This window comes from Hyaena hyaena, unplaced genomic scaffold (assembly GCF_003009895.1).
Source record: "Hyaena hyaena isolate Hyena2069 unplaced genomic scaffold, ASM300989v1 scaffold_356, whole genome shotgun sequence".
NCBI classification, from domain to species: domain Eukaryota; kingdom Metazoa; phylum Chordata; class Mammalia; order Carnivora; family Hyaenidae; genus Hyaena; species Hyaena hyaena.
In genome coordinates, this window is record NW_024080985.1 from 759,884 (window position 1) to 777,069 (window position 17,186).

The 17,186-nt window shown below is 41.0% G+C and overlaps 1 protein-coding gene across 1 annotated transcript; it reads left to right on the top strand.

Moving 5' to 3' along the window:
* The first annotated feature begins 391 nt into the window (after positions 1 to 391).
* On the top strand, positions 392 to 14,567 carry MSMO1 (methylsterol monooxygenase 1). The gene is made up of 6 exons (XM_039249956.1): positions 392 to 470; positions 5,797 to 6,076; positions 9,716 to 9,864; positions 10,869 to 10,995; positions 12,284 to 12,438; positions 13,554 to 14,567. The coding sequence occupies exons 2-6, from the start codon at positions 5,822 to 5,824 to the stop codon at positions 13,747 to 13,749; spliced, it is 882 nt and encodes a 293-aa protein (XP_039105887.1). The 5' UTR covers positions 392 to 470; positions 5,797 to 5,821; the 3' UTR covers positions 13,750 to 14,567.
* Positions 14,568 to 17,186: the final 2,619 nt, after the last annotated feature.

Sequence of the window (17,186 nt, forward strand, 5' to 3'; positions counted from 1 at the left end):
TTAAGTTTCGCGGAGGGCAGCCTGGTACCCTCTTCCCCGCACTACGCGGGCGCGGGCAGCAACTCCCCCAAGAACCTTGGTTGCCACGGCAACTCCGTGCGGCGGCTCTCGCGTAGTGGTAGTGTCCGCCCCCTCACGCCGTCACGCGTCCTCGCGCTTCCCCGCCTCCAGGCGCGCTGCGACGCTGGCTACTGGCTAGACGCCTCGGTCTCACTATCCTCACTCCATTCGCGGAGCCAATGGCTGGGACCGCCAAGGATTTGTTCACGCGAGTCACACGATTCCGGTTACCTCGAGGACCAATCACAGCGCTGGGAAGGCGGGGTGGGAGACCTCGCAAGCCAATAACGGCAAAAGAAGCCGCCTCGCGCTCTTAGCTCCACCCTCTAGCCGGCAAGGCAGGGTCCGAAGCTGCTGCCCCGGGTGGAGTCTGGGTGACGGTGGCCCGCAGTTCCCGCGCCGTCGTCCAGGTGAGGGGGCTGACAGAAAGGCTGGTGGGCCAGGAAGGGGGCGCGGGCGGGCTCCGGCCAGCCGCTCCGAGGTATTGAGGGGAACGGGGTCGGCCATGGATGCGCGCTCGCGGGGCGCCAGTGTCCGCTGTGAGGACGGAAGGCATGGGGAACAGGTGAAAACTGTGTGAAATCTCAAATGCTGAAATTAGGCTGGGGCGTGTTTCTTGCCCTTTAAGACTTTACAGCCCTCCGAAGACAGGATATGTTGGGAGATAGTTCACAGGGTGAGGGAGGGATGAAGGTTTGACGAAAGCAGACGCACTGCTGGGGAGATAAGATCTGTTGCGTCTGTGCGGTGGAGGTAGTGGGGTTGGGAAGGGCGTCTGAGAGGAGGTCACCGAAGAATGAATGAGAGTTGGATGGGGGACGTTACCGACGAGGGAGTGCTGTGCCCCTTACACGCGAAGTGTGAGAATACAGCGGGAAGGTGGGAGATGAGAGGCGAAGAGTGAAGGCCTGGCAGGGCCTGTTAAGCTTCGCTCAGGGCCTTGGTTTTTTATCTTTCAGGGATGCAGTCCCTTGACATTTTCTTAAAGAAGGGGGTTGACTCCGCTGTGTAGGTCGATCCTGCCATTGTTACCTTAAAGGCAGTGTGGAAGGAGGGCAAACTTAGAGATTGGGCAACTCCAGCCAATGAGGGAACTGCTTGCTGCAGTCCGGGCTCAGCTGAGGTGTATGGGCCCAACGACAGACACAGGCCCGCGGTGCTCAGCCAGACTGCAGAGTTTCTCAGAGAATCCACAATAACGATTTTTTTTTTTCTTTTTCCCTGAGGACGAAGCAGGCTTCCGGTCAATCAGGTTGTCTAAGGATAAGAAAAGGAAAAGAAAACTCACTGTTTCCCCTCCCCTCTCCTCTTTAATTCTTGCGTTGTTTGGTTTTGTTCATTTGGCGAAGATGTATGTATCCACTCTCCTTTCTTGTGTTGGGAGAGTAAACCCCTGAATGTTAATTACGCCAGGTCTCTTTAAATTGGGTGCCAGTTTTGAAGGCTTGACCTAGGCAGCAGAGGAGAGACCGGGAACATTCTTTCAGAGATGACCAAGTAGATGATGGTACAATTCACCAAATGAGTGGTTAAAGAAGACAGAATATTTGGGCAGGGTTACAGAGAGCAGTTGGCCGATTTGGGGCATGTTGAGTTTGATGGCCCCCTGAACTGTGTAATTGAAGATGGTCAGTAGTTTTAGATAATCAGAACTTGGAGTTTAAGAGAAAGGGCTAGGGATGGAAACACTATAGATATCAGCGTATTTAAGAAGAAAATTTTTAAAAAATATTTATTTTTGAGAGAGAGCGCGAGCAGGGGACGGGCAGAGAGAGACGGAGACACAGAATCCCAAGCAGGCTCCAGGCTCTGAGCTGTCAGCACAGAGCCGGATGCAGGGCCTGAACCCACGAACTGTGAGATCATGACCTGAGCTGAAGTCGGACGCTTAACCCACCCAGCCACCCAGGCACCCTGGTGATCAGTGTCTTGTTTAAATAGTTTAGGTCACCCCAGATACTCTGGAATAGTTAGAAAGTAGTAAGGAAAGCATTACTGAGAAACTAGCCTCAATTCTCAAGTCTTCCTTTCTCCAAAGCTGTGGCATAGATATTCTAAATCAGAAAGTGCTGTATTCTTTCTCGTCTCCTGGTTGAGTCTTTGGAGCTGATGTGCCCTCTACTCAAAACATCACCAGTTCTTCCCACCCACCCACTTTATTCTTTTTTAATCTGGTTCCCTCCCTCTTGTGCTCTGGGTCTCAATTTAGGTGGCATCTTTAAGAACTCTTTCCTGGTCCTCTGTTCTAACACTATTTCCACCCCATTTATTGTTCTTATCACATAATTTTATGATAGTCTCACTGCTTCTTTCTATTCCTCATTAGATTTTACACGTGGAAGTCAAGGGTGAGGGCAGCAGCCAGCACAGTGGCCGCACATAGTAGCACAAATAAAATCTGAGCGAATACATGTGAATCCCAATGTCTTTTAAGGACAGACATATCAGCTCTTCCAGATTGGTCAGCTAAGACACACTGTAAAGAATGTTTCTTGGATCTGGCAGCTAGGAGGTCCTCAGTGATGGTGTTGGTAAGGGTAAATGCAGCACGGTGATGACAATAGAAAGCAGATTGTAATCACTAGAGAAGAATAAATGGGACATGTGAAAACAAAGACAGCCTCTACAGAATAGTCTGTAAGGAGACCTGGGGAAACTATGGGAATTAGTTCGTTCTTACTATAATTTTATCGTGTGCTTTATTATTGATAGTTACAGTGGAGCATAGTGGATGAGTGCATAGTCTCCCCCAGTTAGTATGTTTGTAACTAGGGTTAAGAAAGTTGCTTACTCTTTCTAAACCTCAGTTTTTCATTTATAAAATGGAGATAATAAAATTACCTGCTCTGTGAAGGACCAAAGTCTTTAATATAGAGACAGCATGGAACACTCTTAGAACACAGTTCCTGGCATATAGGAAGTGCCCAATTATTGTTAGCTTCTTAAAGCTACTGTGTGTCAGGCCCTAAGTTAAGTACTTCATATGCCGTATGTCTTGGACTCATTAAAACTATTGCTTTTTCTTTTTTCAGCTTTAAAGTGTACATTGTGCGGTATCTATATACGTATGTATATATGATATATATATATATATATATATATATATATAGGATGTACACATATATACACACACACATACATTGTGAAAAGATCCCCACCGTCTAGTTACTATTCTGTACATTTTGCAGATGATAAAACTGAGGTTCAGAGAAGTTATATAATTTGCTCGTGAAAAATGAGGATTGGAATGACTTTTATCTTGTGAGTTAGGAGACTGTGAGTGGAGCTAGATTGCAAGTGGTTGAGTGAGTGGTGTGGGTGAGAACAAAGCAGGGAAAGGCTTTTTGTTAATTTCTCCCTAGAGGAAAAAGAGGTTGGTTCAGAGAAGAAGGGAAGTGGGACACTGGCTTGGAGAAGGCAGAGATACAGGTTAGGAGACTTCTTGTGAAAGTACAAGTATGAAAACGTAGGAGTATGTTTTCTAAACTTGAGGGAATGGCCTCAGTGAAGAGGGAAAGATGAAAGATCAGAAAGGATAAGTGACAGACAAGTTCTTAAGGTAAGATAAGAACATAACACGAGTCACTCTCAGGGTGAGTGAGAAAAGAGAAATGTTGAGGTTGGACTGGCTGGGATGTAACTGTAGTCCCATAGTATAAGCCATTTGAGAACGAGTATCACGAGAGAACTAAGGATACAGAGTGAATTAAGAGACCTGAGGAAGTTGGTTGAACTTCCCAGTACCCTCTGTGAGGAAAGGTGAGAGGTCAGCATTGGAAGTGGGGCATTTTAAGCACTATTAAGAGTGCTTCTAGGGCGCCTGGGTGGCTCAGTCGGTTAAGCATCTGACCTCGGCTCTGGTCATGATCTCACTCATGGGTTTGAGCTCCCGCATCGGGCTCTGTGCTGACAGCTCAGAGCCTGGAGCCTGCTTGGGATTCTGTGTCTCCCTCTCTGTCTGCCCCTCCTCTGCTCATACTCTGTCTCTCTCTAAAAAATAAATATTAAAAAAAAAAGTGCTTCTAGAGGCTTAAAATAATTTGTTTTTTAAGTTATCCATCATAATTTGCAAGTTAGAAACAACAGTGAACGTTTTTAGGAAAGTGACATTCTTTATAGGTTTTTCTTTTTTGATTTGGTGACCCATTATGCTTATTTATTATATAGGTAAAGTAGACTCATGAGAAAATTATAATTGTAAGAAGGTATAAAATGGAAAGTAGAATTTTTCTCCTCTCCTCCCTCACCGCCCCCCCCCCCCACCTATGTGTGCACGTGGACAAGACTGTACATCTCTTACCTCTCAATCTCTTCCCCTAAGGGTCACCACTCTAAGTCGTTCCCTGGATACCCTTCCATACATTCTGTGTGTGAGTGCGCACAGATAAATGCATAACCTTTTCACAGAAACACAAAGGGGGGTGCCTCTTGTTTTGGGTATTACTCTACAACTTGCTGTTTCCTTCAGCACTGTACCTTAGACATCTTTCTGTGTAGAACATACACATGTTCCCTGTTCTTTTAAGTGGCTGTATAATTGCCTGTGAAAGGACTTAGGATTTATTTAACTCCTTTCTTGTTGATGGACTTATTTATGTTATTTTTCTTTTTTCTTCGGTTTTGCTGCTATTAAGCAAAGCTTCCTTCGGTCTTTGTGTGAGTGTCACTGTATACCTGAGTGAGAAAATTGCTGGGTCAAAGGGTATATTTGAGTTGTGACAGTATTGTTAATTTTTCTTCAAAGACATACTAATCTTTCCATCAGCAATGTATAATGATACCTGTTTCCCCAAAGTGTTAACGTTACTAATATTTTGTCCTGAGCACATTGGAACTTTTGAAGGTTTTTTGGTTTAGGGTGTAGTTCTTTAAGTAGAACCGAGCTGCATATTTATTTAGTGAACATTTGTATTCTATTTATTTTTCCATGACCCCCTTGGGAATGGCCTTTGTCATCTTTCTATTGTGTTTTTAGCCTTTTTCTAAAGCACACTTGGTAGCCTTTTGTCATGAGTATTGGAAATATTCTTTTCCAGTTTGTCATTTGATCTTTGGCTTTACTTATAATTATTTATCCCCCAGTCAGAAGTATTTAATTTTTATGTGGTCTTATTTGGCAGATGTTTTCTTTATAGGGTTTTCTTGCTTTTAAGTGACACTCAAAACTCCGTTATTACGCATTGAAATTACAAGATTTTCCAAGGAGACCACACTGCAAAGTCTCTATAAAGATACTTTGAAACTCTTTGTCCACTGGTATTTTTGATCCTGCTCTTGAAAATTAACATGCGGCTTTTAAATCAGTGTCTACAAATGGACATGGTGATCCAGTAGCTGACTTTTTAACCCCATGTTTAGGATCTAAGGAATGGTACTTCTTTAACATTTGTTGTTTTTAAAATTATCAGAAGATGAATCTTAAAAGGCTTATTTTGCTGGAGTTTCACTGTTTGGTTTCTTTCTTTTCTTTTCTTTTTTTTAATATTTTTATTTATTTCTAGGAGTGTGAGAGAGAGCGAGACACGTGAGCAGGGGAGGGTCAGAGAGAGAGGGAGACACAGACTCTGAAATAGGCTCCAGGCTCTGAGCCGGCAGTCAGCACAGAGCCCGACGCGGGGCTCGAACCCACAAACTGCGAGATCATGACCTAAGCGAAAGTCGGACGCTTAACCGACTAAGCCACCCAGGCGTCCCACTGTTTGGTTTATTTCTTAATTTATGTATTTATTTTTACAGACTTCTTTCTGCAGAGATTTGAAAAATGGCAACCAATGAAAGTGTCAGCATCTTCAATTCCGCGTTCTTGACCGTGGAGTACGTAGATTCACTTTTACCTGAGAACCCTCTACAGGAACCATTTAAAAATGCTTGGAACTATATGTTGAATAATTATACAAAGTTCCAGATTGCAACATGGGGATCCTTGATAGTTCATGAGGCCCTTTATTTCTTGTTCTGTTTGCCTGGATTTTTGTTTCAATTTATACCTTATATGAAAAAGTACAAAATTCAGAAGGTGAGTGTGATGGACTTGCAGTGGAATGTTATCATTTATGTTGAATATTTTAAAAGTAAACCTCACTTTGTTTTGAGAGACTCTAGGTCAGGGCTGCCCAATGGAAATTCAGTGAAGGAACATACATAATTTTATATTTTCTGATAAAATACATAAAAAGGTATAAAGAAATAAGGAAATTAACTTTAGTATTGTACTTCCTTTAACACAATAAATCTAAACTATTATCATTTTAACAAGTAATTAGAAAATAAAAGTAGTTAATGAGATAGTTTATGTTCTTATTCTCACAGTAAGACTGAAATCGGCTGTGTATTTTTATATTAATTTTAGCCCATCTCAGCTTAGACTAACCGTATTTAAAATGTTCAATAGCCTCACGTTTCTAGTTCTACCACATTGGATAGTACAGACCTAGATCATTATTGCTACTGTTTCAAGAATAACTTGTTAAAGTGTGCTTCCGTTAGGTGTGACATTTGTCTAATTTGGGCTTAGAAATTTTAGTCTTTAAACTAGCCGGAAAGGAAGGTTATGGGAATTTGTAGATAATTTGCAATTCACTCCTACCCCTGATGTCTCAGCTGCTAAGTGTATGTTAATGTTCTATGATCTTGATCGGGGTTATTAAAAGTTTTGTTTTTTCCTTAAATAATACGGTGGTGGTTGGACGGCATTCATGTCATCCCAAATGAGGAAGTCCTGAGGCTCCTAGTCTCTAGGTATTTGTTTCAGCGCACTAAACTTCTTGCGACCCCACCGTGCACGACAGAGTGTTGAGATACACAGGGTGCCTCTTCTCAGTTTTAATCGCAGGGAAAATGGTGAGCTCTGCCAGTGTGTCACCTAGAGTGCGGCAGGGGTCCCAGCAAAGAATCTGGACCAGCTTATTAGAGATGTTTAGTCAGCACTTGACAAACCCGTGATGGTTTCTAATGCTTGCTGTGTACTTTTCTAAAAAGTCACGCCAAACTCAGACTCACGGACACGTGGTCTTGGTGGAACCTCGGAGAGTGCTCCTCTGTGGAGACTAATTGGCGCTCACCAAGGCCCTGTCAGGTGGCAGGCAGGGGGCACGTTCTCTCCCATCGGGCTGTTAGCCCTGGTGCCTCTCCCGGTGAGTTTCGCTTTCAGTGCTCAGGCCACTAGACTCCAAGCCAAAGGAGGGAAGAACCCAGAGAAGAGAGAGAAAGTAAAAAGGGGCGTGCCCAAAGGGGAATATCCTCTTACCCGAAATTAAGGACGCACGTTCCAAAATGCTTTTTATAACAGGGCCCGCTTTGAAAGGCAGAGTTCAGTTTGGATGTGTTGAGTCCTCATTCATGTTTGGGGTGATTCTGACCAAAGTGTGTCACCCCTTGATGTGTTTAGAGGGCTGATTCGTGGTATGTCTGGCCAGGCCAAAGTGTCCCTGTCCTTCTTCTGCCCTCCACAGTTGAGTCACTGGTCAGAGGTGGTCACTCTTGGAGAGAGAGGAAGACCTTTTTCAGTCATTGTTTTATGAATGACGTTAAAATATAAGGTGGCAAAAGACAGTACCAGGAATTGTCTAGCTGGTTACAGGTGGACTTACAAACAAAGGGAAAGGCCGGGTGCTATGGCCTCACGCTGTCTTGTCTTCCTTTGAGTTTCACAACCATTAAAATCCCTGCTTTGAGCCTGTTTGATACTAACAATGACCTGTGATGGTAAATCAGTGCAAGTTTGCACAAAATAAGAGGGTTTAAAACCAAGCAACAGAATCAGTGCAGTTAATTACAGGTTTATGCGTTGTGAAGGCAGAGGCCCTGAAACACTGGAGGGCACCGAGAGAAGCTGCCAGCAGTGAGGAGAGCAGCTTTCAAACAGCACAGACCATGGGACGGTCAGTGTGCGTGCTCGCCAGTGCGAGGGGGATTTACAGAAAGCCCCACAGCTTCTTAGTTCTCTAGCCATTTTCCTCAGGGATGTATATACTAAAAACATTCAATTGTCCTACTAATGGCATTCCTTCATATTATGATACAGTTAGATAGAAACTGTAAGATGGTAAACTCTGATGTGTTCCACTAGGTGGGAGTTTCGATTGTTCACTATCCTTTTTTTTTTTTAAATATTTATTTATTTATTTTGAGAGCGAGCGAGTAAGGGGAAGGCCAGAAAGAGGAGAGAGAGAACTCTAAGCAGGCTACCCCTTGAACTACCCAGGTGCCCCATTCATTGTTCATTATCTTTTGAACTAATTTAGGTACACTTGAACCAAGTGATTTTATAGTTGACTGATTTGTGTGTTAATTTCTGCAGTTAAATTACGGCATCAGATTCAAGCTAGGATATTTAAAGTCTGTTAAGCAGAATTTTTATAGGGAAAATTTGCCCCAGCCAAGCTCTTTAATTTATTTTATCCCCAGTCACAGACTGGAGGTTTGGAGTAGTGAGGTCAGATAATCTCAGAGTAGAGTTAGCCAATTAATAATGATCTTGTCTAATCCCTTCATTTTATTGTTGAGGAAATGGAGTTGTGAGCATCTCAGACTTAGTTAGCTAGTAAAGGTGGCCCTGAGATTGGAGGCTGACTCTAGATTGGTTATCAGTTGAATGCTTTTTCTTTTTTGTTAGGGAAGACAAAGAATTTTAAGAACAACAAAAAAGAACTTTAAGACCAGAACTGGAGACCTAGATTTTAGGAAGTCCTGGTTCGTGTCACTGCCCATGTGATCCCGGGCGAAGGAGCTGACCTCTTTGGGCTTCTGTTGCTGACCAGTAGTTTCCATACATGGGGTATTATGGTTTAGTTAACGTTGGGCTGGCAGTTGTCTGGATTTTTCAGTAAGGATATTCAAAACAAAGCAAAACCTAATATATATTATCACCATCTTTTTTGTGAAACCAGAAGCACCTTTTCTTATCTAACTGCAGCCCTTTAAATCAATAAATTTAGATTTTTAAAAAATATATCTTGCTAAGCAAGTCGATATCCCGATGAGGTTTTTTTGAACATTGTTACTACATCGATCTCACTTTTCTCGTTTTGGTTTCATCTCTGAATGTCATCATCTGTGGGCAGTAGCTCTCCATTCTTTGGGAACCACTGGACTCATTTCTGAAGTGTTTCCAGCTCAGAGAGTTACAAATCTGTCATTGGATATGACAAAAATCCATGTATTTCTGGGAATACACTTATTTCTGAGTCCCGCTGAATGACTGGAGGTATCACTTCACCTCTGTCGTCCGGACTTCCAGTGCGGTCTTTACAGCAGCTGGGGAGGACCTGCCTGTAATGTCAGCATAACACATTCCTTCTCTGAAATTCCTGCTGACAGAAGTGAGGGCTTGCGGGGCAGCAGAGACCGAGGAGTGCAAACAACACGCTGTGGGGTTTTTTTCAGTTTGTTTGTGACCTTTATGCCTGGGTTTGCCTGGGAACAGTTTCTTCACCTATTTAAACCCGTGATGGTAGTTATCAAGAATTCAGAGGGGAGGGTGCTGTGATTCCTGGCCCTTGCTTATTATAACATAGTCACTGTAATATAATAAGATTAATTAAATAACGTAGAATTACGGTCACATAGAAACATTACAGAAATAATTAGAATTCACTCTGATTTTCAGGTCAAGTTACTGATCCACAATACTAAATACTGTGATTTTTCTCCCTAGGATAAACCAGAAACATGGGAAAACCAGTGGAAATGTTTTAAAGTACTTCTCTTTAATCACTTTTGTATCCAGCTTCCTTTGATTTGTGGGACTTACTATTTTACAGAGTATTTTAATATTCCTTATGACTGGGAAAGAATGCCGAGATGGTATGTAGATAAAGATTTGATTTTGATACTCAAGTCATGGTTTATTATCTAGTTACAATATCCTCAGTATTGACCTTTTTCTTTCATTTGGTTAATGTTGGTTCTAAACTGTAGGAGTAAGTGTAGAAAAATAAACCATTAGTAGAAACTTCAAGTGTTCCCATTTTTTTGTCTTTCTTTATATGATTGTATACAGATCCATATGCTTCAGCCAAGAAAAACTATTACATTTTAAGTCTAAAATGAATAAAAAGAAAAGAGTAATTGTGAGAGTTATAAAAGTTGTGTCCATATAGACCCATGTATATAATCTGAGCATAAGTATTTGTGGTCAAATAACATTTGTGTTCAAATGTTTGTTCCTGATGTACTCAAATACAGATATACCAGTATATAGGTGTACCCTTTTTCTTTGTAATGTATGTTTAACATATAAAAGAGTTGTTGTTTGTGTGTTCATTTGTATATAAGTTTTTTTTTGCCCATTGCACTTCTGTCCCTCTCTTTGGTGGAAAATGATGATTTTAACTATTAATAATCTCAGTTCAAGCCCTTCATCAGCATTACTCCTTTCCTAGAAGTTTTGGATTTTGTTTAACTCTGATTTTATACATGTGAAATTTATCTCAGTGTTTTTATTTATTTATTTTTTTTTTAAGTAGCCTCCACGCTCAGTGTGAGGCTCAGACTCAAAACCCTGAGATCAAGAGTCACATATTCTACCTGCTGAACCAGCCAGATGCCCCTATACATGTGCATTTTTAAAAAGTGAATTAGAATTGCTACAGTGGTCAATCTCTTTACCCCTTCTCAGATGGTATTATAGAGCCACGTTGTCATAGCAATTTGTTTATTGATCAGTGTGTCCGTAGGAAGGGAGGTAGTTAGTGGGTATTTGGTTTCATGTAATTCCTCAAGCAGTGATCTCACATAAAAGTAAGTTATTTTATACTCCTTGTTTAAGTAAATTATTTTATACTCATTACAGTATTTTCATCTTAAAGGTATACACTGTTGATAAAATGCTTAGGCTGTGCAGTGATTGAAGATACCTGGCACTATTTTATGCACAGGCTCTTACATCACAAAAGAATATACAAATATATTCATAAAATTCATCATGAGTTTCAGGTATGTTAGAATTATTTTTAATACTTTTGTTTTAAATCTTCTGAGCTTTTAAAAAATTGTCAGTGATGTTTTTATTTCTTTTTCTTTGGCATGAACATGTTAAGACCATAAAACATACACACTCACACATACACATACAACCAGTTCCATAACTTCAAGAAAAATGTTATATGAATAGTTCAGTCTCTCATCTTTGAGGCCAGAGCACTATCGTGTCACAGTTTGTACATGGCAAATTAATAAGAGGCCACAGTGATGTTAAGGTCATTTAAACTGGATCCCAAAACAATGAACCTGCCTCTTTAAACTTCTAAAACGATTACTGACTTATTTGATTAACACATTTCCACCTCATTCTGACCCCCACAAAAACTGATTTGATCAGAACTGCTTTCATGTACCTTTATCAGACTGGTTATGTCAGTGTGTTCCACCTCAGTCCTGATTCCATGGTATAATAAATCAAGTGTCCCTTTCTGGGCAGAACAAATTCAAATGCATAAACCATAGTTAGAGTTTAAGTTGTTTAATGTTTTTATCTAAAACTATTAAAGGCAGTTACTAAGATTTTATTAAGAATATCTTTAGACCTTTTGATGTTTGGAAGAAACAAAAAGATGTTTGCTTTATTTATTTTTGAGACAGAGAGAGAGAGAGTAAATGTGTGAGCACAATCAAGCAGGGGAGGGGCAGAGAGAACGGGAAAGAGAATCCCAAGCAGGCTACACACTGTCAGCACAGAGCCCAGTGCGTGACTCAAACTTACGAACTGTGAAATCATGACCTGAGCTGAAATCAAGAGTTGGACACTTAACCGACTGAGCCACCCAGGCGCCCCACAAAAAGATATTTTTGCTGAGAATGACTGTTATTGTTTATGTATCTTGGCTAGATTTATTGTCATTACATAAAGAAACAATATAATTTTATAAAGCTATATGTATAAATAAATTAGAGTATATGTATTAGTCATGGTTCTCCAGAGAAACCAAATCAGTAGGAGACACACACACACAGACTGATTTTAGGAAATTGGCTCATGTGACTGTGGGGCCTGGCAAGTCTGACGTTTGTAGGACAGACCACAGGCTGGAAATTTGAGCGGAGTTTCTCTATTTGAGTCTTGAGGATTCTTTCTTCTTTTGATGTTAGGCACATCAAAAAAGTACTTTCACAATCGTATCCAGACTGGTATTTGACCAATCAGACCGTTGCACACTGGCCTAGCTAAGCTGACACAGAAAATTAACAGTCACAACACACTGTCATTTTTATCTACTTATTTTAGGCTCCATTTGGAATGGAAGCTGAATATGCACATCCCTTGGAAACTCTGATTCTCGGAGCTGGATTTTTTATTGGAATCATGCTTTTATGTGATCATGTCTTTTTTCTTTGGGCATGGGTGACCTTCCGTTTGTTGGAAACTATTGATGTCCATAGGTAAGCTACGGTTTCTATTCAGATATAAGGTATCATAAAATATATCTTTGTTTTCATGGTCATGAGATTATCTCTCTAAGCAGACTAGTAGGACAAATTAGTTTTGTTATTTTTACTTAAAACAAGAGAACATAATCATCGGACAAACAGTATTCTGTATATCCCTGTCTCTGGCAGTTGTCATTTTTACAGGTGGAATACACTCATGTATTACTTGGTCAAGTGAAATAAGACTTTGATACTGCCAAACTGCCTTCCAGAAGGGCCCCTCTTACCTTCCCAGGAGAAGCATATAGGAGAATGCTTGCCCTCACACAGCACCACCAAGCTGAGTAGATGCAGTCTCTTTACTCTGTGTTCTTAAGAGAACAGGAGGGTTTTCAGTGTTGTGATCTGCATTTCTTCGGGGACTTGAGAGGCTGTGCATCTGGGTGTGCCCACTGACCAATGTGTTCTGTCGTCTTTGAGCAACCCTTTTATATCCATTTTTGTTAGGTTATATGTCTCATAACCTCTTGGGTCATGTTAGTCTTGTTTGTTACATATGTTTTGTCTTTTTAGAATATTTTGTTTAATTTTTTTATTTTGAGAGAGAGAATTCCAAGCAGGCTCCGTGCCATCAGCGCAGAGCCCAATGTGGGGCTCCATCTCATGAAGCATGAGATCATGACCTGAGCCGAAATCAAAAGTCAGACAGTTAACCAACTGAGCCACTCAGGAGTCCCCAATAACTCCTCTCCTTTAACTTTTCCTAAAGGACACATACTTTTATGGGCATTACAAATGGTGGTGAAAAAGCTCCTCTAAAATGAAAAGAAAACTAATTCTTAAAAGTCTGTGTCTAAAGATTCATTACTATAACCCCTCTCTTTGATCTCACGATACATGAAATTAAGTTACAAAGATCTATCAAGGTTTTTAATTTCTTAAAATAGTTTATAGAATATGTACCCTTTTTCTGTGAGTTTTTGTCTTTTGTAAACCTGTCAGAAAGAAAGTGACTTAGGTGACCTGGAATGTTACTTGAACCAGTTAACAGGCAGATGACTCAATGAAAATGTCCATTATTTGACGGGTATTTATTTCCTTCATAATCTTTACCATCTTTATTTCAGTGGTTATGACATTCCTCTCAACCCTTTACATCTCATCCCTTTCTATGCGGGCTCTCGGCACCACGATTTCCACCACATGAACTTCATCGGAAACTACGCTTCAACATTTACATGGTGGGATAGGATTTTTGGAACAGACTCTCAATTTATTGCCTACACTGAAAAGATGAAGAAGGCTCCGAAAAAGACTGAGTAAATAAATAGCTCATCTAAACCTTCCTGAAGATACACTTTCCCTAATTGAAGCGAGTAGCTAACATTGCTTCTGCGGAGCAGAAATAAACATGCGTCTTGGCTGCCAGGTGATACAAGGAACATTAATGACCTTTATCTTCCTACTGGGAACTTTTTCTACTCTACATAAAAGCTCTGTATGTGTGGAAATAAGTAAATAGGTACTGAAAGACAATTTTCATGAGGAAGTTTCAAAGGCCACGTTGCTAACCTTATGGAAAGGTTTGAAGTAATGGGAGAAGTATTAATAATCTATGTCTTTCCCCCAATAACACCTCATAGTCCTGAAGTGGAAATTGGTCTTTAAAATCTTTTAAATCTGTGGTGGCCATTTCGGAAACTCTTAGCAGGGTGTTGGCCTCATATTGAACTTCACACATTTTTTAGAATTTGCCTAAACATCAAAGTATCATGGGTTGGACCACATCAACTGACAGTGTGAGTGAGGCTGCCGAACGAACCAGGAAGGGCCCGCACTTCCACTGGCCTCGCCCTATGCTGACTGGCTTGGGGAGATTCTGTCTCTTTGAGAAGTCCTTTTGGATTGCAGAATACTACTGGTATCCATAAATGAAGGCATTTCTGAATTGTTGTAATTGGAATATTTTAGTCTAAAGGTTTTTGGGTCACTTGAATTTTTAAAACAATTGAGCTTTATTTCTCCTGTTCACCCTCTCGTTTTTGTAAATCAAGTAACTGTATCTTGAAACATTGTGGACTGACTTGCTGTATTTGCACTTTGAACTATTGAAATAAATGTGATTTTTTTTTGTCTGATTATCTGGTTTCCAATTTTAGGCATCAGCTGTCATTTTTTATTCTTATAAGGAAAAATACAGAAATCGTTAAGTTATTAAGTTTTGTAATAAAAGGAATAATTCTACTTTTTTAAGTGCTTCATTTGCTGAACTTTTTTGGCAGTTTCAACATGTATTTATAAGGCTATGGTTGTGGGCAATTCCATTGAGTTAATAAGGTGGAGGATATTGAGACAACTCTTTTCTCTGCTTTGAAGATGTATGTTTTCTGTGCAGGTGGAAGAATAGAGCTAATCTCTGATAGAGCTGATTTAATCTGATACCTAGATTCCAACTCAAAAAAGTTGATAAATCTACAAAATTGTAGTACCAAATTGTTATTCATAATATGGAGCCATTTTCTGGTTTCTTTTCCTTCTTTTGGAAACGTACAGTAAGGGGATTCAAACAAGGATTCAGAAAGTTGAACTGAGAATATTCTGCTAGACCATGTTTTCTCATTTGTACCTAGTCCATATGACCCTTTTCATTCTTTATATCCTTTCCCCTTCCTGTGCAGGTGTGGGTTTAAAATGTTAGCTCTTAATTCTCAAACAGCAATTTTGGGGCTGTATTTAAATATCATGTTGATTGGCTATCTGTAGGAATTTTTATTCCCTACCTTTTGTTCCCTAATATTCACGGAACACACAGACATCTGGATTAGTAAAGGGTGACTCAGTAGGTGGGGGGAGGGTGACATCTACTGTTGGAAATGGTGCTAAACAACTCAGTTCACCTCATTCATTCTAGTTAACTTTCTGAGCACTTACTGTATACCCTGACTTCTGCCATGAGCTTTTATTTATTTTTTTAAATTTTTAATAGTTTATTTATTTTTGAGACAGAAAGAGACAGGGCACGAGTGGAGGAGGGACAGAGAGAGAGGGAGACACAGAATCCGAAACAGGCTCCAGGCTCTGAGCTGTACAGAGCCTGTACAGAGCCCGACGCGAGGCTCAAACCCACGAACCATGAGATCATGATCTGAGCCGAAGTTGGATGCTCAACCGACTGACCCACCCAGGCGCCCCTGCCATGAGCTTTTAATGCATGATCTCATTTAAGTCTCTGAGGCAAATGCCATTCTCTCCATTTCTATATGAGGGCATTCATTGTCGGAGAGGTAAAGTGACTCAAGATCACAGGGCTAGCCTTTTGACTTCAGAAGCCGTGCTCGCGCCTAATACGTTCACTGCACTGGAGACTTGCATCTTCTGTAAAAATCTCAGGGGATGGGTCTCCAAAAATTTCCCTTGTCATTATGTACAGTCTTTTGAGAAGAAAGTTCTAAACCAGTAGCTTCCCAGAAAGCAAGGCTCACACACAACACTTTCATACAAATACATTTTAATGTGATTTACTGGCCAGACCTCTTAAAATTCCCTGGATCAAACGCTTCCCTGTTAGCATTTGACAGTGAGACAAAAATGAAACAAATATGAGGACTAGAGTACAAATACAATACATAGCTCTCCTACACTAGAAAATAGTAAAATCTGCTTCTTTGGTTATCTGTTTTGGATTTTATCAAAAGTAATGGTAGTGGTAATGAAGTGGTAATTTGAAAGCTTAAGGTTAATATCGAGCTAAAATGAACTAGTATTTTGCTCTTCTACATATTCTGGTGAAAGACATTCAGACCTTTAAAGAAGTCTGGGCTTGCAGTATGTCACGAGACTTCCCCTGTCCCGCATCTCCCAGTTCGTATGCTCTTACATCAAGCCTACGGTTGTTAAATCCATGTTCAAGTCCCATATCCCCCCAGCTGGAGAAAGACTAAACCATTCATGAGCAAGGGGTCAGAGGGTTGTATGTTCATCCCTGAGGATTTAGCTCCTAATCCACTCTTCCAATGATCCTCTCTGCCAATATTCGGAAGAGTGACACGCCATTGATCACGTGAATGGCAGGGGCCTGTCAAATGCTGACATTCTTCCATAAAATCACTGGACGACCATTTGAAATGTCTTTAGGGCACCACTGAAGTCCACATGACGAAAGGAAGGGGATGTGGGAGGCTAAGATGCAACAAATGAAATTACCTTAAACCTACTAGGAAAATAAGCAGAACTTGGGGCAGATGCATGTTCACTGTGTATGGGAAGGAAAGGGCTGCTGAGATAAGAGGAGCACAGGATAGTAAACAGGAGCTGCTCGCTCGTGGACTGAAAGCAGCACTGCAGGGGCAGTAACGGGAGAGGTGAAGCCACAGATGTCCTACCAGCAGGTCTCGCTCCTTTGCTTTTCCCCTCCTCTTCCTCTAAACCCATTTCCTCGTCTATGAAATGGGGATAATAGTAACTCATAGGAGTTTTGCGAGGATTAAGTAGGTTCCTGCATGTGAAGTATGTGCTGCTGTGTGCAATAAATCTTAGCTGTTCGTTCCGGACCCGGCTCAAGCCTCACCCCACCATCCCCACCTTCTTATTCCTATAAGGTCTTGTTCCCACTTCAGGTGACAGCAGTCTCCCCGCTCTTCCCACTGTGGGTTCTCTATCACTCCGTAGCACAGGCTACTGTGTGTTGCTACCTCATTTTAGCCAAAGTTACCTATTTTGCACTATGTACTTCTGTACCTTTGCTCATGCTAACCTCTCAC

Excerpts from the sequence above, each read along its gene's own strand:
- MSMO1 (XM_039249956.1), top strand. The coding sequence starts at position 5,822 with ATGGCAACCAATGAAAGTGTCAGCATCTTCAATTCCGCGTTCTTGACC. Across the intron at positions 9,865-10,868 it reads TGGGAAAGAATGCCGAGATG|GTATACACTGTTGATAAAAT; the intron begins GTATGTAGATAA and ends TTCATCTTAAAG. Across the intron at positions 12,439-13,553 it reads GAAACTATTGATGTCCATAG|TGGTTATGACATTCCTCTCA; the intron begins GTAAGCTACGGT and ends TCTTTATTTCAG.